Source organism: Protopterus annectens, chromosome 14.part0 (assembly GCF_019279795.1).
Source record: "Protopterus annectens isolate FY-2018-M chromosome 14.part0, PAN1.0, whole genome shotgun sequence".
In the NCBI taxonomy this organism is placed as follows: Eukaryota; Metazoa; Chordata; order Ceratodontiformes; family Protopteridae; genus Protopterus; species Protopterus annectens.
The window spans coordinates 312,774,475-312,800,504 of NC_056748.1; the positions used below are offsets into that span (position 1 = coordinate 312,774,475).

The 26,030-nt window shown below is 36.6% G+C and overlaps 1 protein-coding gene across 1 annotated transcript in view; it reads right to left on the minus strand.

The window, feature by feature from the left end:
* Positions 1–26,030, minus strand: part of LOC122788965 (disintegrin and metalloproteinase domain-containing protein 9-like) — a 1,117,261-nt gene that overhangs the window by 533,149 nt on the left and 558,082 nt on the right. Inside the window, exon 6 of the mRNA XM_044056033.1 lies at positions 17,256–17,460. Within this exon, the coding sequence (XP_043911968.1) occupies positions 17,256–17,460 (205 nt within the window). The remainder of the gene's footprint in view (positions 1–17,255; positions 17,461–26,030) is intronic.

Here is a 26,030-nt window from a genome sequence, read left to right on the forward strand (position 1 = left end):
TTGTCTCAAGATACCCAGATTGACCAGCTGAACTGGAGACGACGCCAGTAATCTACCACTCGACATGCTAAAACAGTATAAGGGAGTGGTATACCTTTAAGGGAAGTGGATATTCACAGGGGTGGTAAGTAGATGTAGTGCTTTACTTAGTACGAGAGTGCTTACTTAGTAGAGAAGTATTGAGAACAAGTGCTAGGCTTATAATGCAGCGAGTTTTCTGGTTATACTAAGAGTAGAGCTTCCTTAAGGGAAAATTTGAAGAGCAGACTTGGCGAAGCCAGAAAAAGTTTAACCTTGTTTAACCAGCGCTGCGCTATGCGCACAACCGCGCAAAGCCATGCAAACGTGGATTTTAAACAGTGAACTACAAAAGAGCTAGAAATGGTCCCAAACAACCAATTACTACAGCTTCTTGTGCTGAGGTCACTTCCCCCAAGGACAGGTAGGCTGCTCAAGGCTCCGCACTCCCACTGGTGAGCAAGGAAACTTCCGTTTATCCAAGTAAGGTAATGGACAACACAGGAACTACACCACAGCCCAGAATACAGCAATGCCTGTAAACTGGTCTAAACTAGTCGAGGAAGGCGGGAAAACAAGGATTATTTTTTTGTTTTTTGGTAGAAACACACAGAAAATGCAGAAACAGTGATAAATTAGTTACACAGGCTAGCACACTTTAGTGGGCAGCCTCCACAGTTAAATTAAACAAACAAACAAGCAAACTTTCGATCAAATTCGACTAAAATGTAACTTTAAGTGCAGATTTTAAAATAATGCAGCAATCAGTTAAAAACAGTTCAGGCTAGTTCAAGGTAAGCTACAGAAGGTATTTCAAGTGAAAAAAAGAAAAGATACTTAAATCCAGAAGGTAGTCACTTTTCTGAGTTCCCTGCTGCTAGGACCACTCTGTAAACCCACGTGGAGCTTGTCTGAGCAGTATAGCCAGAAAAAAACACCCAGAGGTGGATTTTAAACAGTGAACTACAAAAGAGCTAGAAATGGTCCCAAACAACCAATTACTACAGCTTCTTGTGCTGAGGTCACTTCCCCCAAGGACAGGTAGGCTGCTCAAGGCTCCCCACTCCCACTGGTGAGCAAAGAAACTTCCTTCTATCCAAGTAAGGTAATGGACAACACGGGAACTACACCACAGCCCAGAATACAGCAATGCCTGTAAACTGGTCTAAACTAGTCGAGGAAGGTGGGAAAACAAGGATTATTTTTTTGGTTTTTTGGTAGAAACACACAGAAAATGCAGAAACAGTGATAAATTAGTTACACAGGCTAGCACACGTTAGTGAGCAGCCTCCACAGTTAAATTAAACAAACAAATAAGCAAACTTTCTATCAAATTCGACTAAAATGTAACTTTAAGTGCAGATTTTAAAATAATGCAGCAATCAGTTAAACAAATGGTTCAGGCTAGTTCAAGGTAAGCTACAGAAGCCATTTCAAGTGAAAAAAAGCAAAGATACTTAACTCCAGAAGGTAGTCGCTTTTCTGAGTTCTCTGCTGCTAGGACCACTCTGTAAACCCACGTGGAGCTTGTCTGAGCAGGTCCAGGGAAGTAAATACTGTGGAAAGAAATAGCCAGGGAATTGTTATGGCTAGGCTTGTATAGGCCCTAGGGCCAATAGCCTAGTACCAACCTATGTACCAATATACTTGCCCAACATTTCCTGGAATTCATTAATTGCAATGCCCTGGACCAGCTCATCCTTACCCCCACTAGAGGTAGCAACATCCTTGACCTGGTCTTTACTAACATGAGCAACTATTGCTCTACACCAATAGTCAACTCCTCCCTGGTTAGATCTGACCACAAGCTAATCATCTTGAATATCCACCCCCCACCGCAAAGGAAACCACCATGAAAAACTTCTCCAAAGCTAACTTTGGGCTCCTAAAAACAGAGGTGGCTAACTTCACGGGACCCATGCAAATGGAGAATAGTTGCACGACCACCGAATCATACACCAATGCACTGTATGATCACGTACATGAATGTATGGATCTCATCATACCCAATAGAACCAAGATGCTCTCCTCCAAAAAAAAGAAGCAATCTTGTGGTCCTCTGCCATAAACAAACTCTACAACAGAAGAAGGAAATGGATGCAGAATAAGGTGAAGTCCCAAGAATGGAAAAGCTCCCTTATCAACCTCAACAAAAAGTTGAGATCCCTCATCAAATCCTCTAAAGCTAGCTGTGAAAACAGAATTGCAGCAGATAGTAAAGACAATCACAAGGCCTTCTACACTTATGTAAAGAATCTCCACAGCAATATCCAGATTTGCTCTAAGCTACTGTACAAAGGTACCTCCTATACTGAGCCAACAGATATTGCCAATATACTGGCCGACAGATTCAGTGCCGACTTTACCCCTCTCCATCCCAAAGGACCAGTCAAAATACCAGTAGATTGCCAGGCACCCAGTATTACTGCTGCACAGGTTAAACAGCACTGTCCAAGGCCAAGAATACAGCCTCTATGGGACTTGTCAGTATCCCTGGCTGTGTTCTACATGAGCTGCAGAGTGCACTGGCACCTCACTTGTGTGCCCTGTTTGGTCACAGCCTCACCTCAAGTTTTTTCCCAACCAAATAGTGCACTGATACAGTCATCCCTCTCTACAAAGGAGGAGCAACTACAGACCCTGGGAACTGTTGCCCCATTAGCCTGACAAGTCTGATATGTAAAGCTATGGAACGCATCATCATGGACCTAATAAATAAGGATATAGGGAATCGCCAAACTCTGGATCCCACACAGTTTGGTTTTGTGAAGAGTAGATCATGCCTGCTCAACTTGGTTGACTTCTTTGAGTCAGTCACCAGAGCTGTGGATGAAGGCAAAGTGGTTCATACAGCCTACCTTGATCTGGCTAAGGCCTTTGATACCATTCCCCACTCGGGAATCATAGAAAAACTCACTAAGCTAGGCATCAACTCCTGTATCACTAGGTGGGTTGCAAATTGGCTCACAGACAGAACCCACAGTGTGAAAGTAGCTGACTCCTGGTCATACTGCCGACTGGTCACGAGTGGAGTCCCACAGGGTTCGGTCCTGGGTCCTCTCCTGTTTGGTACCTAGGTCTCTGAAGTCCAGGCCAACACAAAGGGACTCTGGCTAACAAAGTTCACAGACAATTGCAAGTTGGGAGCTATTATTTGCTCCCCATGTGATACTGACATACTACAGAAAGGCCTCACTGCGACCAACAACTGGTGTCAGAACCATGGCTTTAAGCTCAATGCCAAAAAATGTGTCATCATCCCCTTTGGGAAAAACCTGGTTCCCATGAATTGCCACATCGATGGTAGTCCACTGAACACAGAAGGCATTATAAGCAATCTGAAAACACAGGTTAACAGCATCCTCTCTTTTGATCACCACATTGCCACTGTGGTCAGAAAGTCCATCTGTGTGGCACATCTCATTACTAAGGATTTTTCATTCAGGAAGAAAGAAGTCATTGTCTCCCTCTACTCTTCCCTCATTAGGCCAGTCATTGAGTACAATGCCCCATTTGGTATGTACCTCACTAGACACCTGCAACAACTGGAGAGGCCACAAAAGTACCTCACAAAGAGGATCCTAGGCCTTAAACACTTGTCCTATATGGGCAGACTCAAAAAACTCCAACTATTCCCTGTCTCATATCGCCTACTTAGAGGGGATCTCTGCTTGACTTACAAAGCCATGTCTGACCCAGCTTTGTTAGAAATGCTACATCTACAGAAATCCCAATCCCTCTGCACAACATGCTGCAGAGACCTCAACCTCATTACCACAATCAACAGAACATGCTGGAGGGACAGGTTCATAAACCAGAGACTGCCCATGGAATCTTGATGAGTGGATGGGAAATAGAATATTCACCCTGGGGATAACTCCAGTCGCTCTACTTGGCAGATGCACTGGGAACTAAGGTCGAGTAGCACAATGCCGCTTGTAAAGACCCCAGGGCCATTAGCCTAGTACACACCTATGAACCTATGAACACCTATAATGACATCCAGGTAATCTCAGACACTGGAATCAAAATAGATTATATTGAAAAAGAATTGTGCAAACTGGATGTAAACAAAGCACTGGAAGGAGAAAGAATAAGTAATAATGACCTAAAACACTTCATCAAGAACTTATAGTACCATTATATTTATTATTTTTAGGTCATATAAATTTGGGGAGATTCCTCAAGATTGGATATATGCTCTTATTAAACCTGCCTTTAAGGGAAAGGGGAGTAGCATAAACCCAGAGTCATATAGACCTTTAAGTCTACTTTCATGCTGTGGAAAAATAATGGAGAAGGTAATACTGGATAAAGTACTGTCAGAACTGGAAAGGCAGGGTCTTGAAACCATATATCAGCATGCATATGTTGAAACTAGATCTATTATTACCTGCAACATGATGTTCTATAACAATATAATAACAACTATGAATGAAAAATTGTGCTGTGATGTAATTTATATAAATTTAACTTCAGAATTTGACAGGGTCCTATACAAAACACTGATCAATAAATTACAACAAACAGGTATTGATTTACTCTTGATAAGGTGGATAGCTGCATGGCTAACAAATAGGACATGGCAAGTATCATACAGCAACTGGACAAGTGAAATCCTTGGTTATAGTCGGGGTGTCCCATAGGGCTCTGTTCTAGGCCCCTGCTTATTTAGATTGTATCTTTCAGACCTATCCTTTTCATCTGAGGTGTTCTACAGTTTGTGTGCAGATGACCTGAAATTGGGTAAACTGATTACATGTGTTACAGATAGGACATATCTGCAAAAAAAAAAAAAACTTGACCATTATGGTACAGGAGAATAATATGCTGATAAATACATCAAAAACTAAGCATATAAGATTTTTGAAACATAAATTGAAAGGTGGATATTTAATACAGCATATAGTGATTGAAATTATAGATTCATTTAAGGACCTGGGTATATGGATAGATCCAGCTTTGAGTTTTTCTAATTATATCACTGAATTGGTTAATGATAGTTATATAACTATAAGTTGTATAAAAAGATGTATAAAGTCTAGGAAATCAAAAATGGTGAAGTCATTGTTTAATTACATTAGACACAGACTTGACTATAGAATAACAATATGGAAAACTTATAAGAAGACAAGCACAAATAAGGAAGTTCTAGCTTTGCTGGAGTTTTCATTTTGTTTTTACTGATTGGTTTTTCAGTGACCTTCTCACTCATTATTTTAGTTTGTTGTTTGGGATATGTTTACAGTGACCCTAATGATAATGGATATCAGCTGGGTATAACAGCCCTGTGTTTCTAATGCTTAGTCAAACACTCTGCTTGTGCTGTGCTGATGAGGTCATAACAAGACCAAAATATGCATATCCACAGCTAGTGGGGTTTGGCTTTATTGGCCTGAAATTGTCCATTAAAATGACTAAACAAGTCATGGGCATTCAGAATTGCCAATTAGCTGAAACACTTGTTGTTCATAAGGATCATTTGCATATATCCCATGTGCCTCTGACACAAGAGGTCTGCGAGGTCACTTATTGGAAGTTCTAGCTTTGCTGGAGTTTTCATTTTGTTTTTACTGATTGGTTTTTCAGTGACCTTCTCACTCATTGTTTTAAGCATGAGTAAACTGGAAAGAGTACAGCAGAAATATACCAAGAGCATCCATGGATGTGAACATTTCAGTTATAATGAAAGACTAAAATATTTGAACCTGTACAGTGTCTCTTGTAGATATTCAATAATAGGTCTTATTCAGGTATGTAGAGCAGTTAGAGACCAACTATCTCTTGGAATGTTTGAGGTTATCAAAAGGTAGTAGAGAATCATCAGACAACCTATTTAGAAGATTCTCTAGGAATGAGAAGTGTACTAATTGGTTCTCTGAGACAGCAGCTGATGCATGGAACAGACTACCAAACTGTATTAAAGCAAGCACTAGTTTAGCTATTTTTAAGAACAGTCTGGACACTTGTTATGGGAACAACTGGTCAGGTATTTTGGCAGGCTAGAAGGGCTTTAATGCCCGTGCTTGAAATATATGTAGGTATGTATGTATTCCTACCATTGATTTGATTTTTTTTCTTTGCCTCCGATGATAGGGACTAGTCTTAAATGGGTATTGACGGTCATAGCTTGGCATAGGGGAGTGAATGAGCTGTTTCAGTGACTGGACAGTCGTCCTTATTTCCTTTAATCTTTGAATACTTCTCCAGTGGAGTATTCAAAGAGATAATTCTTATTTAAGTATGCATTAAGGAGTTGCACATTGACATCCTCTGGCAGGGGCTGTAGACTCAAACATTTCTGCAGATTACTGACTCCAGAGCTATTATTTTGGATGATACGTTTGTAGGTTCATAGGTAAGTACTAGGCTAGCTGCACTTGTGGGCCATTTTAGGCCTAGTCAATTTCCTTTTCAAAGATGATAATCCAGCCCTGTAACTTGGGTCTGTGAGGTAAGTACCTTAACCAGTATACCAACCCCAACCTCATCATAGCATCATAACCACACTCTATGGAGTACTTGGCCATCTGACGTACTGTCTAAGCGAAGTCTAATCATTTTTGTTTCAGATCCCCATCAGACACCTCCCCAGTCTTCTCCTTCATTTGGCCAAGGAGAGTAATTTGAAACTTGGTCATTGATTGGCAGTTACTGGCTCGGAATGCTAGAGTGCAGACATAAATGCTTTCTTCTCAAATCAGTCCAGCACTCTTCTTTTGTTATCAGGCATACCTGTCAATGAAGACAAGACAGTGGCATTGAATCGAGAATGATGGTGACAGTTGATGCACCACCCTAATCCCATTAGAACAAAAGGGTAAAAGGGGGTTGATGATGATGATGGTGATGCCGATCTGGATTCACAGATCTCATTGCTGGATCTATCACATTTTGAAAAATAACTTATTGGACTCCAGGACCTGTAGAACTCTTGGGCTTCTAAGGGGCAGATGGGCTGGGTATCCAATTCCTTACAGGCAGATAAGCATGCATCCCCCGAGTACCAAGCCTGGAAGAACTTTCACAGATTTTGTCTTATTCAGACCCAGTAAATCAAACTAAGTTTTCTAAGCATATGATACCTCTCTGACTTCCATTTTGAAGTGGTGTTTCACCCTACAAAGAGTGTCACCAAGACAGACTTCCTATGTGAATGAAGCACACTCATTCTCTGTACCACTCACTGTCTGTCAGTGTCATACTCAGGGGTGGAAATTATTTAGGAAGAGTAGTCTAATTCTTCTCCCTTGCATTCTGATGAGCCGTTATCCATCTCTGGGAAGGGAACGTTTTGTTTTTGGCTGAGGGAACTCTGGAAACTGAGGGTTGATCTCAGCTTGACTGTAGGTTCTGCAAGGCCTGAAGGAATCCTTGAGCCAAAAAAATTAATTTGTTAACTATTTGAAATGTTGGGACCCACCAGAGTGAATCCCAAAACATGGGGACTAAATGGCCAAAAAAAAAAAAAAAACGGACTTAGATAAACTGAGACTCAGACAGACATTTCCTGGAATATTTCATTTTCTCCAAGGTATGGTGATCTTGGAGTTAATATCTATAAGTTCAGGAAGTGTGGGGGTGCTTCCTGCAAAAAAAAGAAGTTTAAAAGAGAAGAGCAAGGGTCAAGGTTTGCTCTTCTCCTGCAGTTTCAATCTTTTGTTTTCCATGTTTCGGCATTCTGTATTTTAAGTGCTGACATTTCCAAAGGGAGCTAATCCATTCCAGGGGACTATCCTGGGGGTGAAGGTACAGCTTTGACTGTTGCCAGAGGTTCAGTCAACTGAAGGGAGTTGGGAATGACTGTCCTGCACTTGAGTTTCTGAGTCCTTGAATGTGGGACTGCTGTCTTAGAGACCACGGACAGAGGACAGGATTCTTGGGCCTCCATGTTCCAATACTGGACATCCTTCTTGACTAAAATAGTAGGGATACTGTCTTCCTGTTCTGGGGTGACAAACAGGACTTTTTCCACAGGTGCCTGAGGTGGAACATCTGATCTGTACTCTTGGAGAGGTCCTTTAGTTCATTGTGATTTACCTTGACCCATAGGCATGATAGCCTCCAAAGGGGTCTCACCAGATGTTACAGATTATAGGGCTTGAGGATGCCAAAGAGTCTCACGTGGACCCACATCCTTGAATTAACTGGGACACTGGAAGCTCTCATTGCATCATCAGAGTTTCTGATTTCCATCTCCATATGGCAATTATCTAATCATGTCTGGGGAGGTGTCTAAGGTCTGGGATTAGCTGGAAAGTATCATGACAGTATGAGTCATTGTCTCAAGCCTCTTCTGATTTAAATAGTTTTGCAGTGACCACTGTCTTATCCTAAGAACGTTTTTGGTGTAAACCTTTGACTGACCCTACAACTCTCAGTGTCATTTTGTGGACCTAAACCAAAAACACATAAACTATAATAATAATGATAATAATAATAAACTACATCAGTTTTTGTGAGGGAATTTGTTTACCTCAAGAGAAAGGAAGTGATAATCTACCTTATCTATACAGTCTACTTAAAATGTGTCTGCCGTTATCGTTTTTCTTCACAAATGCTAAAATAATTATCAGTAACATTGCATCTTTAATCACCAGCAACACATTATGTTAGTTAGCCAAGCCATACTAATTAGCTAACTGTCCTGTAAACCTGAAGTTATGCATAAATGTTTTCTCCAAGTTTTGTACTATCTCTGGTTGAAGCTGGAATGGGTCACTTGTGATAGGTCTAGTACCCTGTAAACAAACAGATAAACAAACAACTAATAAGTTCATAAATAAATAATAAACAGTACTCTCATACGAATGAAATAGTTCAAGACAGCAATGTTTTAAGGATATGCAAGATATTAGTAATTTAATGGAGATGAGTGGCCAGACAGTTAAGTAAATGCAATGTCAGGGCAGATTATGCAAAAAGTATAAGATTGTACAACATTTATAGTTGCAGTGACCATTTACATAATGTGTTGGTGTAGTTAGGCAAAACCTAGCAAAAGAAAAACAGAATAAAATGACTGGCTATGAGCAGGGGGCAGAGGCAGGTAGTCTGTATAAGAAGGCAGAGCTGTATGTAGTTAAGGTACCCCTCCTACTAGTTTGAAGTTGAAGAGGAATAGAATCATCTCAGTGCTGAAGCGAAAAAGGAAAAAAGGTATATACAGTACAGGATGGCTCTTTGCTCTGACCCAGATGCTAAAATGTGGTAAAGCCTATGATAGCTCCTTTCTACCTTTCACTAACACTTCCTTTGTCTGTCTGTCTGTCTCTCTCTCTCTATATATATATATATATATATATATATATATATATATATAGTTACATACATACATACATACATTGGAAGCCCTTCAAGCCGTACAAAGAACTATTATGCATAAACATAATAGTTCTTTCTTATAGTCCTCTGCTAAACAGTAGCAAAATGCTGTCCTAGCTCTGTTCTAACCTAACTCATGAATACTGACTGCTGTACGGTAAACTACAATGTTTCACAGAAGCCCCATTCATGTTGTCATGACTGCCATTTTCTACAACAAAATATATATGTATATAGATCTATATCTTTCCTTTCTGCACAGCATAAAAGATAATAAAAGTGTTTATAAGGAAGGGGAAGAGGTATGTGGAAAGAAGGCAAAGTGAGGAACAAATGATAACTTAGTTATATTATCTCATATTATGCTAATAATATTCAGCCTCACATAAAAAGTAACAGCTACTAACTCATACCACAACACTGGAAGCATGTGTTTAATGGGGCATGGATTCACACTAGAGAAAACCTCTATTTCATTAAGTAGAACAACATATTACAAATCTTCATGCATGTTCATGGTTCATTAAATTATGTCCATATAACCTATAGGCATTCAAAGAAGCTATAACAGTTTTGAAGTCTAGATCTGCCATAAAATGCACCATGTTGAGTTCAGAAATGCACATTAAAAGTATATACAGTTAGTATTAAATGAGATTTTCAGTACACTGTTAGGTCACATCAGTGGAGTATGTGAGTGAGTCTGATATTTCATATCTAAATTCAAGCATATGGTTAAATATTCAGTATATTGTGTCAAAAGTGCTATAAGAGTGTCTAAAATGTCGACAGTATAAATATAAATAAATATTGACAGTATTTTGAGATAGATACTTCTCACATTAATGATAACTTAACTCATTCAAGCCTAAAACTCATTTTTCATATACCTCCATTTCATACCTCTTTATAGCATCCATAACTTTTTGGGGTCTGTTTTCTTTAACTAAGTGACTTACCAGCTATTAACAGGCAGCATTAGAAAGTGCAAGGAGTTATTAACAAAATGGCACTAAGATTGTTAATCTAGGATGTCCTGCAACAGAGAACTTAAACTTTGTCACTTATTATTCATAGTTTCATATTTATGTTCATATTTTCATAACTGAGACCTCCATTTTTTGAGGTGTATGGTGTGAAACACCAATGCAGGAGACAGGACAGGTCACTGAAAAAGCTTGGTCATATCATACTATACTGGAAATATTGCTAGTTGTTTGTTAGTAATTATGAAACAAAGCAATATTTCCATATGTACTTAATACTTCAAGAAAACAAAAAAAACAAATGACTTAGACTGTTGCATGACATTAGGTAAAACTTTAGATGCTGCTGAAGAAAACAGTCTCTAAGATTTGAACTCTAAGTTGCACATCTTATGTGATATTCAGTGCTATTTATATTGCTAATTATACAATTAAACATATGTTTTCATATTTCTGTAAATATCTCAATAAATATGCACTTATAGAGGAATTTCTTGCTGTCATGTGAAATTTTATGTCTGGTTAATAAAATTGTTCTAACAATATATGTCTAGGTTGCAGAGTTTGCATGATATAATTTTTTTGAAAGTTTAAAAAATATATAATTTGGGGTTTGTGTGCATTATGATATATTACAGTATTTATGGAAAAGGCTAAGAATGTATTGACTATTATCACTGTAAAGAATTCCTACTGATAGCATTGCTATTTGTACAGCTTTAATAACATTTGTTGCTCACAAAATATTTACATTTGTTTATCTTACGCTTTTAACTTTTCTTTTTCAGGAAATGCATCAGAATGTAAGGTGTGTGCAGGTTGCTAGAGGTGTGACATTCCACATCTAATATGTACTAATGAATTAATTCAAAGAGTGGTGTGAAGATTCGCCTCTCACCTCTTGCCTCTTCAACGCATAATAATCTCATCCTGTCTGGGATATAATCTGAACAATCATAGCACAAGGGGGGGGTCACTTATTCTATTGTTAAGATACAAGAACACTTCTCTTGTTTGAGCAGTAAGTTTCTTTGCTTTGCTCTTAAGATCCATGCACTTTCACACAAGAGACTGCAGGTTTCTGTAAAATTGGACGGAAATAGCTCTGTATAATCTGGGTACACAATAATTTAATTTTCTTTCTATGCAGGATCCCCAACAACAGCATAAGCCCTGTGATTCAACATCAGCTACACAGAAAAGTCATTATCAATGCAAACAGTAGCTGAACCAACAGTAGCTGAACCAAATTTTAAAGAAGAAGTCATCCAGGCTCCTTGAAGGAATGTTTCCTTATCTCTGATTTTCAGTAGAGCTGGACTGTACATTTCTATGTGTTAGATATTATGAATATAAGGCTGAAATTAATTATGTTGTAAATATGCTGAAAGAAAAAGTTTGCTTGAATATATGTATAGAGTTTAAAATGTGCATTCATACTATATGTATAACAGACAGGCTTCTCTTCACAGCATCAAAAAGAAAATGCCTAACAAAGCAATATTGGAAAATAAGCATTACATGATTTTTCTCATGTTTGCAGAACAAATATCTATTAACATACATCCTTTTTTATAACTTCAGCAATACGTGATGTTTTTTCTATAGGAACAGCTTATACAGATGTTTCCTTTCAGAATGGCATCCTCACATCAGCAAAAGTGCTTAAATCACAAAAAGACAATAGAAAAGTCTAAAAACAGACATTATGTGACTTCCCACAGAAGGCCAGAAAAACATGCCAAGAGGAAATAACATCTATGTGTGCGTGACTAGCTCTCTATATAGCAATTGTAGTATTTTGTAGAAGTCATCATTCATATCTGTAATGAAGGAAAACTTTGTAAATATATGCTACAAATCTGACAGAAATAGTATGTGTGGTTTATTATAAAATAAGTTATCTGTAACTGTGCTTATAGCTGCTAAATATATTTCTTTATCAGTGTGCAATTTGAAAGGCGTGGTGCTTTAAACAGACTACAGATGGAGTCATGCAAAGCTCTGTGTCTCTGATTCAGCAGTAAACAGTACAGCAAAACTGTGTGTCTTAAGAAGACTTTGGATCCAGCAGGCATAGGAGCAGAGCACACAATTTAAAATAACATTTTCAATGGTGATCCTTTGATAACATTCCTAGCCTGTATCCAAAAACAGTATGAGTGAATGGGTAATGCCTTGTATAAGGTCACTCCTGTAAAAGCACAGTAACGTTTATGTGAAGTACTTCAGATTTCTACAGTTTTCTACAGTTTGTAGCAGTACAGTTCATTAGACATCTAAATCTGGTGAGACTGTATTGCAGAAAGGTGGAGCAGTTCCATAAATTCTCCAGAAAATGTACAAGACAAGGTACAAGTTGTAAGACTGAAACTCCCAGTTTTGCTGTACCAACTTCATAAGTGACTACATATACTTTTCAACCATCTACAGTAAAGCAGCTTGGCCATCTGCCTCTCTGTTGACTGGTAAGAAAATGATTCTGTGTTACATACAGTATGAATGCCATACAGGTAATAACAATAACAGAATAAATGTATATATTGCATATTAGCAAATATAAAACCTTGTTAGGGCAAGTTAATAGTAAGGCATTATGCAAATGGATTGCAAGTTGATAGTAAGGCATTATGCAAATGGATTACAATATTTGACTGGTATCTGAAACAAAATCATGTGTGGTATAAAAAAATGTTTATTGTATGTACAATGTCATAAAAATACAGTGCATGCCACTATTCAAAGGTTTGACTGTATAGACAAAAACTGTAATGGTAAAGAACCAAGAAAAGTTAATATGTTGACATTATATTCAAATGTTAGACAGTTATGTTCTGTCACCAGATGTAAAAGGTTTATTTCAGAGTTGCAACAACAGTCAGATCAGTTACTGATAGGACCTCTAGTGGATTTTGTTACAAAAGAATGTAGTTTGTGTCTTTCGGCTTTTCCCGGTTAGGGGTCGCCACAGTGGAACTCCGGTCCGCTAATGATTGGTAGTAGATTTTTATGTACTGGGTTACCAGCCCTGATGCACAACCTTCAGTGAAGGCATGCCTCCACACAGAAGACGTTCTAGCTGAGAATCGAACGGGACAACGTCTTGCTATGAGGCGACAATGCTACCGCAGCACCACCACCACTTACAAAAGAATGTAGTAAACATCTAAAAGACAGACACAATGAGTTCAGGAAGTTTAGACAAGTTATACATACATCTTTTCAAAAGTGCATAGGAGTTTCAAATTCATCAGAATAGCTTACTAAAGAATGTCAGAAAGACCATGCAATATTACAGGAAATTCAACAGCAGTTGCAGGATAAAGAAAATAAATTAGCTGAACTGACAGAAACTGGGGACTTCCTGCATTTACAGCTAATCTGCGCAAAAGAAATATATTTTATAATATGTTTATGTTTTGAAAATGGTTAAACATACATGGTAGGGTGGTAGGGACAAATCATTCTCAAATGTTTTACTTTCATTCAGTTAAAGCAAGACATTTATCAGTACTACAGTAAAGTAGAGCATATGACTGCCATTCTTAGCATAGTCAAAAGGTAAACAAAACTGTTCTAGTGTATAAAATTAAATACAAATAGATAATAAGAGTAAAAATTTAAAGTCACAACACTGACATGCTTGTATAAAGATATACAAATACAAGACAGACATGGATGTATTTTCTTTTCATCTAAAGTACATCTGTTACAGTGCACAAGAATAACAGGCAGACAACAAATATAAGTAATGTAAATATAAACATGTTAGTTAAGCTAATATCTATTTTGTTTTTTTACAATTTTTTATAATTATATAGTAACACCAAACAGTTAAAGTTCTGGATTTTAAAAAGAAATAAAATCACAGATGGTATTAATCAAACAGTCTTTGTAAAATTAATGGCAGGGCAGTTAAATAAATAAATAAATAAAAAATACTGTACTCCATGTAAGCTAATTGTAAAATAATGTCTATTTATGTAATATAAATGCATAGTTATGCAAATCACAATCAAATTAAAGGAAAATGCTAAAATAATTAATTATAGTTTACAGAGTATAAAATGTGAGCTTAGACCTTCCTAGACTGAATAAATAGTTACAGGAAATGTTGGAAAGATAAGATAAACAAGACTGATTGCCAGACAAGTAGCTTGAGTTTTTCTAAAACATTATTGTTATTAAAACATAATTGTTAAAATGTTTACAGGCAACACTATTTGGTAATTGTAATAAAATGTCACAATTGTGCATAGATGTCACTGATAATCTGTTTGCAAGTAAATGTTAAAAGAAAAAAAAAACTCAGTTGCATCAAGTACAGCCAGCAGATGGGCTATAGTATACATACAGTTCAAATCAATTGTGCAGGAGGGTATAAATACCTACTAGAGGTAGTAAACAGCAAAAGCTTTATAAAAAATGATCAAATCAAATAAAAGTCCATAGTTTCTTAGTAACCTACTAAAGTAAATGCATGGCCAAAGTGTTGGGCTGACATAATTTCTATTCTCACAGCATAAAGCAGGTAAACAGTGCTGCAGTACTACAGGGGGAGATGTACTTTCTCAGTTTTGCACTGACTGTGTAAGCAGCAACAAAGATCTAAAATAAAGCTACATCCTTCTTGACAATACTCTTTTAGGGGGGAGGGAAAAAACAGGTATTAGTGTATTAGAAATACTGGTAAACTGGATTAAACCTGGCAGGATAAGATATTTTAAACTATAAAGCTATACAAGAGATGGTTTAAAAAACAAAAGATGATTTAAAATTGCTTTATTACAGCTATACAAGAGAGACTAAAGATATGTAAAAAATTTAACAAGACGTCACTATTTTTAATATTTTTTGGCAAAACAATGTTGGTATAAAAAAGCATGAATGTTTCTAATTGCTGAGTATGTAGATTAAAATAACAGGACATATGCATCTGGTGTCAATTCCACTAGATACTTCTAAAGAGACATAAGAATTTTCCAAAATGTTGCCTGATAGTAATGCTATTAAATTTGTAAGATTAGACTAAATGCACTTTATAGTCTTTATATGTACAAATGTAGAAAAATTCAGTACAAATGATAGCCTTTGTATGTACAAATGCAGAAGAATTCAGTGCAAATTAAATTAATATCTAGTAATGAATATGTGTGAAAAAACATGGTTTTAAAAAATGGGTCCTGGGTACTTAGTAGATTCAAATGCATGAATAGCAAATTGTGTAAATACATACTGTACAGGATACATTTTAATAAGTTCAAAAGTAATTTGACACATTGGAATACCACTGGTTTTACCCCAGTTAGAGGAAAATTATATTAAAATATTGTACTTATACATCTAATGGACTAATATGTACATATCATTCTTTAATGTATAAATCATGTTTTTTTAAATCCTCAAGTATTAAATATACTGAAATAATTGCATTCAAATCTAAGCCCAGTTCAGTACTTTATGTTCACTTCACTGTCAACCAAGATGTTAATGGGCAGTTTAGAGACATGACCACAATGTTATGGTTAAAATGACATTAAAACTGTATATTTTCAGTAATGTATAAATGCTTGCAGTAGCATGTGGTTCTTGTCTCTTATAGTTAATTCAACAGTTGCAAAGAGTTAATAAAATAGTTCTAAATCATAAATGAAATTCTGTGATTGCAAAAGAATAAATTAATCAAGTTAAAAAAATAAAACTAAAGCAGTCACAGCTCATTATTGATGAAATATTTTCACAGAATGGTCTGCAAAAGAAAAAATTGTTAAATACATTCAGGTTTGGTAGTAATACTTTAATATCATTGTATTAACTATGTAAAATTGCATTTTGACTTGTATCAAAAAAAAAAGACTAAAGGTTTTGTTTCTTAATGTTTAAAAACAGAGGTAATTGTTAGATATTATGAATATAAGGCTGAAATTAATTATGTTGTAAATATGCTGAAAGAAAAAGTTTGCTTGAATATATGTATAGAGTTTAAAATGTGCATTCATACTATATGTATAACAGACAGGCTTCTCTTCACAGCATCAAAAAGAAAATGCCTAACAAAGCAATATTGGAAAACAAGCATTACATGATTTTCTCATGTTTGCAGAACAAATATCTATTAACAGACATCCTTTTTTATAAATTCAGCAATATGTGATGTTTTTTCTATAGGAACAGCTTATACAGATGTTTCCTTTCAGAATGGCATCCTCACATCAGCAAAAGTGCTTAAATCACAAAAGGACAATAGAAAAGTCTAAAAACAGACATTATGTGACTTCCCACAGAAGGCCAGAAAAACATACCAAGAGGAAATAACATCTATGTGTGCGTGACTAGCTCTCTATATAGCAATTGTAGTAATTCAGTTATGTGAGAGAAGGACAGAGAGAGGTATTTTGTAGAAGTCATCATTCATATCTGTAATGAAGGAAAACTTTGTAAATATATGCCACAAATCTGACAGAAATAGTATGTGTGGTTTATTATAAACTAAGTTATCTGTAACTGTGCTTATAGCTGCAAAATCTATTTCTTTATCAGTGTGCAATTTGAAAGGTGTGGTGCTTTAAACAGACTACAGATGGAGTCATGCAAAGCTCTGTGTCTCTGATTCAGCAGTAAACATCACAGCAAAACTGTGTGTCTTAAGAAGACTTCAAATCCATCACAGAAAGCAGCACCATATAAATTTTTCACTATGTCTTGGATTTAGCTGCACCATCTATTAATGGCACATCTCCATGATTTTCCTTCATGATTCTGGCTTTGAGAACTGAATTACATAAATTTCCTTATGACTTTTGTAGAGAGAAATGTGTTATTCAAATTAAGTACACACATCAAAAGGTGACTTGATAGTAAGGAACTATCACCATTAACAAGTAAGCAGGTTTTATGAAAATATTGTACTTGACAAATTAAACATACCCTTAATAAGCCAGTCATGCTATACTCATGCTGTAGAATATCAACTGGTTCTGCTTCACTGTCGCTGTAGAGGGAGTGGTGTGGTACTCCACAAACAAAAGGCTGCCTTTCTGTACTGTCTAATGGATAAATAATGTGCTCATAGTCTTCTGACAATTCATAAGGCTTGATTCCCAAACGCTTTTGTCCAACATGGAGGATCCCCCTAAAGATGAAAAGTGAAGATTATTAGTAAAGTTATTATGTCATTCTGGTTCAAAAAAAGTGAGAGTTTCTTGATTTCATTTAAAGATGTGATGTAGTCAAGAAACAACTGTCTTGGTATACTTTTCACAGTCTGGAAAACACAATAGTTTAGCTGTAAGGTACTATGAATATGCTTTTAGTGCATACAGTACTGGTCTGTAAATGTGCAAAATGCTTTCCTGCTGTGATGTTTTTCCTGTTTAAAATGGCCTTGCCCACTAAACAGCTTCTTTAAATGTTTGTTCATATTTTAAAAAAAAAAACAAGTACCTATTCATATCTTATACTTTCCCTTCTTCACTCATTTCCTTACTTCAATCAATTTCTCTTCCCTGTCTTTTTAAATATACCATAATCTTGTTTTTTTCCTCAATTCATATTGCAATTCATGTTTGTATTATACTAACTTAACTTTAATTTCTCTATAAACTGACAAAATGTTCTCTAAATATTAATCATTATCATACAAGTTATATCTATTCTTGACCAATGTTTTCACACTATGTCTAATTTGGTATAATTGTTTAAACTGTAGATGTTTTTGTATTGTTTTTGGAGATTGTAAAATTATTGTTCTTAAAATATTTAAGAAATACTTTATGGAGCTTTTCTCTCTAGATCTTCTCTGAAAATGGACATCTATCCAGTTGGACTTTCCCAATAATCAAATGTCAATAAATAAATAAGTTATAAATAAACTTTTCATTGGCACATTTTATTAAGAATGTCCTCAGTTGTAATGAATTAACTGTTCAGAACATAGTCAGTACAACAGTAATTTGCACACGTAGACTGTAAAATAAACTGTGTAAGTCCTCATTATATTAACTTTAGCATCTGGGAATACATTCAGTTAGGTAAATCTTTTATCTGTAGTTAGGGCAAGTATTTCCAGTCACCTTCAGAGCGCTATACTCCCAGTAATAAAGGTATCTAGAGAGGTCTACTTATAAAGGGGAAATGGTTAAAGGGTTAATTGTTCCCTTCATTTCTTTCCTGAAAAAGAAAATGTTTCTATTCACACTCCTAGAAAAGATAAATAAATTACATAAGGAGGATGTAAGAAGGAAAAAAGCCAGTACTATGATTCTGTCTGAAAGATCTAGTAACATAGTGTCTCTACACAAACAAGCACTAACGTACTACAGGAACACCCCTAGTGCATATAATAACACTGACACAGACTCCCAAGCAATATGCCTTAAAGACAAGTTTTGGCAGTATGACAGAAATGGTTAAGACTAGGAGTGGCTATATAGGTTAGGTTGGTCTTCTAATCCTGGATATGATTTTACTGGTCTCCATGTCACTTATTTAGTGTGTGTGTGTGTGTGTGTGTGTGTGTGTGTGTGTGTGTGTGTGTGTGTGTGTGTGTGTGTGTGTGTGTATAGAGGGGCTGTTGTGTGTTGTATTATATGTGTCTGACAGCAATGAATGGAAATATATTACTGTAATCAATATTTATGCATGTATTCATTCATATGATCACAATTAGATATTGGAGATGTACACAATCAATAAAGTGTATGCAGTTTGTGAGCAAATCTATTTATGTAGGTGTGGGGATGCATTTGATTGCACTGCGTGTATCTGACAGCAATTACCTGAAATGTGTTACTGTGGCCATTATTTATGTATGTATTTATTCATTCATTGTTCACAATGAGACAGCTGAGATGTACACTATCAATAAATTGGTTCTAATTTGTGGATATGGATGCAGTCTGTGGCAGGAATTGACTGACCCCTACCATTATCTGATCATAGTTAAGTAGTTATTGATCTGGCTCAGCAGGGCTAGTGTGTGTTTCAGTAAAAGAAGATCAAATACATAACTATAACTGTTATTATTACTCTTTTTATTTGATAAAAATTGGACATCCAAGGTATAAGGTATACACACCCAGTAAAGTGGATGAAATGCATAGATATTGAAACAGTTGGTAGATGAAACTGAGTAAACCTATCTGTTGTTTGAGCTCAGTTAAAGAGTCAGTGGCTGATATTCAGAAACAGGCCCAGTCATCAATTGTAAGACTGTGGGAAAAAAAGACCTTTAGCAAGATTGTGGAAACAAGTGTGATTCAAAGTCACATTAGTTGCAATGAGGAAAGATGTCTTTATCAGTTTATCTGCATGTGTCTGAATCACACTGTGATTACCACAAGCACCAACAAGTACTTTTCTGTGGTAATCACTGCCAGTGGCCATGCACTATGTTGGCACAGGCACCTCTCATTTGTTCATTCCCCTCACACACATGCATCCAAACACACACATCCCCATATCTCTCAACTGCCTCAAATTGACCAAAACATCCATTATTCAATGTTTTTCACTGCTCTCTACCTACTTGTAGACCCTTACAGTCAGTTAGAAATGCCAGTCATTAGAGTTTCATTCTTTTTAATACTTGTTTGCAAGTTCTTGCTGCCAAACATCTTGTTGTATTAAATTTTTACATGATTCAATTCATATTTAAACTGATTCCCTGGTGTCTAGTGCCTCCCCATATTACATCCACTGCTCATTAGTGTAGTTGAACTTGATAGGTATGGAAACCCCTCATTTTCACACACACACACACACACACACACACACACACACACACACACACACACACACACACACACACACACACACACACACACACACACACACACACACACACACACACACACACACACACACACCCTGTCCACTAAAAGCTATGGCACTTATCTCTAAAACTATCTCACTCATTGAAAGTAATGAGGCAACATGAGCTTTTAAATGAATTAATTGCAGTGACTGATGGCAATAATTTATGCTTTTGAGATGTTCTGTGACTCTTTTGGTTGTGTAAATCACTTACCACAGATAAATGGCCTGTTATCTTATGTCTCTCCTCTGGAAATCCTCATTAACATTTGCAGTCGATTGTCGGAGAGATGACCCACCATAGCGTTGCACCTCTTCAAAGTAAAAGACTGCTATAGAGCTGTCCCTGAGTCAGAAATAGTAACTGGCAGTGATAAAGAGGGTTACTGCTGGTAATAACATTTCTGAATCCCAGGGAAGAAGCTGCCATAATATAGCCTCACCTCTTCAGTTGCTACCTGCTGCTCCCCTTTCTTAGAAGTCGCCTGTCACCAGTGATAGTAGACACCATGCTAAGCAACTCCTTTGTAACCACTGTATTAACTTTTTAATTTGTCAATGAAGAGAAAACGCAAGACAGACATCAGAAAAAAAGGGAGGATAGCACAGCATCTCTTCTCTTGGTTCATAAGGTACTCAGGGTGTACCTGGCCTACAACAGGCAATTGCTATTATGAAAGTAAATGGAAGTACATGGGAAGACATCTCCACCCTCCTCTAGAGATTCAAGGGTTCAAAAGGAGTTGGAGTCACTGGAGTCCTAGATTCATTGACCTTCATAATGACCAGGAGATCTCCTTCCATGTGTTTGTTTCTCTTTTAGTAGACAGGATGATTAGACCATGAGCACTTCTTTAAAATATTACTTAATTTTCTTTTTGTATTTTACAATAACTTAATATGGATTTTTTTTCAGCTTTTATGTTATCCTGAATGTCAAAGTAGTAACCCAGTGTAGTTTGATCTTTTTCTCTGTAACCCACAGTTGCGTGGGCACACACACACACACACACACACACACACACACACACACACACACACACACACACACACACACACACACACACACACACACACACACACACAATAAATAATTAGTTATTTCTGAAACATGCTTGCTAAATATTATGTAATTTGTTAAATTTAAATTTGTGATGATTGCTGGACTTATGCAGTGATACCCGTTGCCTGATTGTCAGTTGCATTCCATTCTGCTCAGTATTCACATATAGGCAAGTATGAAATTATTACATATGATGCATACTATTAGTAAAAGTGGCAAGTAATTAAATACAATTGTCCCATGTGGTCATGCACCATTAAGTGGATAGTTACATTTATTAAGTGAATTCTATCATTACTTATAGTCTTTGCCAAATAACTTCATTCTTTTCAGTGTTTAGAACACACTTGAATTCATTTTTATATGGTTATGGACGAAGACAACTCACCTTGCTAATGAGGTATATCATAAAATGCTGGATCCTGCACTAGCTAAGAGCTGCTCCATTCAGTGCCTTTGCTATTGATGTTACCTTGTTACCTGTAGCTGAAGGCATGGCAATGTTATACATGACATAAAAGTTGGCTTTATAAATGAAACAGAAAATATGAAACAGCACAACCATATATAATGGAATTGACACCAGACCTTTCACAATGAAGAAATAGTTCCAAAAGAACTTAAAGTGAAGCTGGACAAGCAAAATACATTCTGCTGAGAATGAACTATGAATTGTAAAAGTCAGGACACAAAAGACACCACCAACTATTCTCATCAAATAGTAAAGAGACTATAGATTGCAAAATGATAAATATGGCTCCTCATAATATGACTAAGGATTACAGGAAAGTGTAGTCCTCAAGCTGAGAAAGACTGTCATGAAATTATTAATTTTGGGCAATTTAGAGGTTAATGGGACACATAGGTCAAGGCACCATGCAATCCAGTGGAAATATTATGCTATATAAATCTAACTTTGGGATTCAGAAAGAATTCCATTGCTAATGATAAGGGCTACAGTAAAAAGGCCCTGGTTCTGTGATGCAGACATTTATGATTTAGAGATGCATTAGCTGCAATAAGAAAAGGCCTCATTGTCAACTAATTTGCATGTCTTTTAATTGCTAACTACCATGAATGCAAATCAGCATTTTTCTCCAGTAATTAACATTGTTTATGCATGCACAGCACTGGCACAAGCACCCCCTCTCACTCTCTCTTCCACACATGAACACACAGTAAAACACATACATGCCACATACCCCATACCTGTCAGAATGATCCCAATGCCACCTTTTTTCATGCTCTCATAAATCAAGGATGTTTGCAGTCACTAACGCCAAACATTTGAGTTTCAGACTTCAAATCCTTCAATAAAACAAGCTAATGCAAGACCTGTTATTCTACTGACTTTCAAAATTTATAACAGGAATAATAAAACTCTGTCACTGATTGTCTGTCTTTGTCCCTCATTAGTTTTGATTTTGAATGGATTTCTTGAGCTAAAAGGCTGAAAGGTATACTTTGAGCCTTGCACCACCCCCTCATAACTCACAAACTGTTGCAGGCCTTGAATAAAGCCCAAGATCCTCAGTACAGTATAACAAAACCCTTACTATTCGAACCAACACTTAGGCATCAGTTAGTGTAGTGTGTTAATGCTCCTGTTTCTGGTATCAGAAAGATATACTTTGATGTGTGTTCCCCCATTTCCCTGGTATCCACTGGTGATGCAGAGAACTAATATCCTCAGTGGGAGGGTGCAGAGTCTGACTACCATTAAGCCTGACTATTGAGAGTATCCCTGGTATCTAGTAGACCCATTCCATGCCATCATCCTTTTTCTTTGTAAGATATGTCATTAAAGAGTTAGCCCCGGTGCCCGGAGTTTTCCCCTAAAGTATGAATTGCATAAATGCTGTTAAGACAAGATAGCATGCAGTTATCCCGGTGGGTAGTGTTCCCCCAACCCTAAGTGCCATTAAGGCATGAGAGGAATTATTTCCTCATAATCCATGTTGCCTTTCTTTTTTTTTTCTTTTTTGAGGCATGCTGTATAGACTATCCTTGGTGTCTAGAGGTTCCCCATGACCCAGTGTTGCAGGTTTTGCTCATTAGTTCAGGGGAGTGTGGAGGGATGACAGATTTCCCCCAAAACCACATGCACACATGCACACACACACACACACACACACACACACACACACACACACACACACACACACACACACACACACACACATGCAAACTGACCCTACTCCCTCACAGGCCCCCTACTGTGATCTCCAAGGCAGACATATACACAGACAGGATCACTACTAAATCCCGAATGTGCAAAATACTGACGCCCAAAATCGCGAGACCAAAGTACCGAAAGATCATAATACCTAAACTACTGAATGCTGAAGCACACAATCACGAAATATACATAATGATATTGCAATTTCATTGTACTACGTTGGATAATGTAGTGGGGTATAAAACACCTACTCTGAAGTAAACGCGCTGTATGGCAATCAAAGAGCAAAATATGTCCGACAACAGCTGCAGTGCACCTGGAGATATTGGCTGATTGTATAATCGAATGCAGTCGCAGCAAAGTAAAGAGGTACTAGTAATTGAAGTAATCCCTGGTGATACTGGTGCTGCAAATAGCTGTCCTTCTTCTCCTAAATGCAGAAAGTTGCTTCAGCACCATAGCCAGTTTCAGCATGTACTGGATAATCAAAACAGTTATACCAGCATGGAATTGGTCGGAGCTATTGCTCGTTTATTAAAGATGTGAGGAGTCTAGTATGTCATACCAGGATACACTGGGTGAAGTTTAAGTTTACATGGGGTTCACTTTGTTTGCTTCTGGTTATTGTTTACAGTGAGTGTTACGAAGTACTACAACGGATTTATGATGGTATTTACATTCATGGAACGGTGAATATTAGCATTCCGTGTGCTATTCATGTGGTTTCTGATCTTTATTGTCAGTTTGAGGTGTTTCACTTGACTGTATGACTGTTGCTGTTGTCACACTACTTTAATTCGATATTTCGGGCTTTCGTGATTGTGTGCTTCGGTATTTAGTAGTTTAGGTATTATGATCTTTCGGTACTTTGGTCTCGCGATTTCGGGCATCGGTATTTTTCACATTCGGGATTTAGTAGTGATCCCACACAGGGATCACTACTAACATAATTTCATGAGAAAATGTTCTTCATTTAGTAACCTACTACAGTTCTGTGAAACTGTTAGTGAAACATTAGATAACAGTATTACTGTGGTGTAGTTTATTTGGATTTATTAAAACCATTTGATGATCTCCATCATGTAGTATTAACACATTCATTGATAATGCAGAATATTAACCCATTTATTATTGAATGTGTAATGTGATGGTTAAAACATAGATGCCAATATGTTAAATTAGAAGTTTAATATTTGAGATGGTTAGAAGTTACTGCTTGAGTACTCAGAGATCCATCTTAGGCCCTATACTGTTTAATTTTGTATTTTTACTTTTCCCACTTATAGTACCTTCTCTTGTCCAAATATGTGGACAATATTAAAATTGTTGCATTATTTAGTCATACATCTGGTTATTTGAAGTATGCGTCTGTCCTATTTGGATGGTTTAATGAATGTGGTTTACATGTCAATCAACCAAGAAGAGTGAATAATGTATTTTGGCACTTTTAGACCTGAATACATATTAAGTTTAGGTAACAACATTGTGCATGTAGTATCTAAATACAAGGACTTAGATGTGTATAAATGTCCCAACTTAGCATTAAGAAAAACGCATGTGCAGTTAACAGCAAAGACTATGCACATGGTAGGATGACTTGCTAAAAACTTTATGTTCAGATCAGTGACTGCCCTAGTAATACTGTATACAATTTATGTTAGTGCCATAGTATAACATAAATACCAAAACCTCAAAGCATGCAATGTGAAAAACACCAGCACTTTTGCCTTTTTATTTTACAGACTTCTTCAGAAATGTAGTTTAATATAATTCTTTATTTTGATCACATTCAAGAGGAAAGCTGTCAGTTCTTGGAAATGTTAAAAGAAAGTTTAAAATTAATAATGGAGTGCGGATTCTTTCATAAAAGAACATTTGGAAAACCATTATTTTCTGTATGCTATCACTGGTTACATGGTAGACTTTGGTATACTGTGGTCTTCATGATGAAGAAATACAGCTTTCATTAAACAACAAATTGTTGCAATCCAGTAGGACATAATGAGGAAGAAATTACAATTTTCAAATAGCTAAATGTAAAACCATGTTAAGAACAACATTATTACTCAAAGTATTGCAAGATTATGGAGCAGATTGCTAATACTCTACATGTTAGGACAAGTAGTTCACTAAAATGACTTAATTATTAGATAGTTGGTTTATCTCTAATGTTATGATAGGGATTAAAGATAGCTATGAGACTTGTGATTATTACATGTTCAATGATAACACCAATACTATAGACTGTAACTGTGACAATAAAGACAACCCTGGAACATATAACAATTTTTTGGAGTGTACAGACCACCAAAGTCAAGTGCAGATGACCTACAGGAATTCATACATTTCTTACATGAAACACAGGAGGGAAGAATAATATTAACTGGGGACTTAAATTTACCATAAGCAATCTGGAATAATATTGATTCAACAATGTTAGTAAAGAAATTATTCACAGAGTATATTCAGGAACAACAGATGTTTCAGATTGTTAAAAAAACTACCAGGGGATGGAATATACTAGATATTGTTTGTGTTCCCAAAGAAATTACTGTAACTTCAAGTCAAGTTTTACCACAATTGATGGGCAGTGATCATGGGGTCATAAAGGTTAATTTGTTGCTAGATAATTCTACCAAACTGAAAT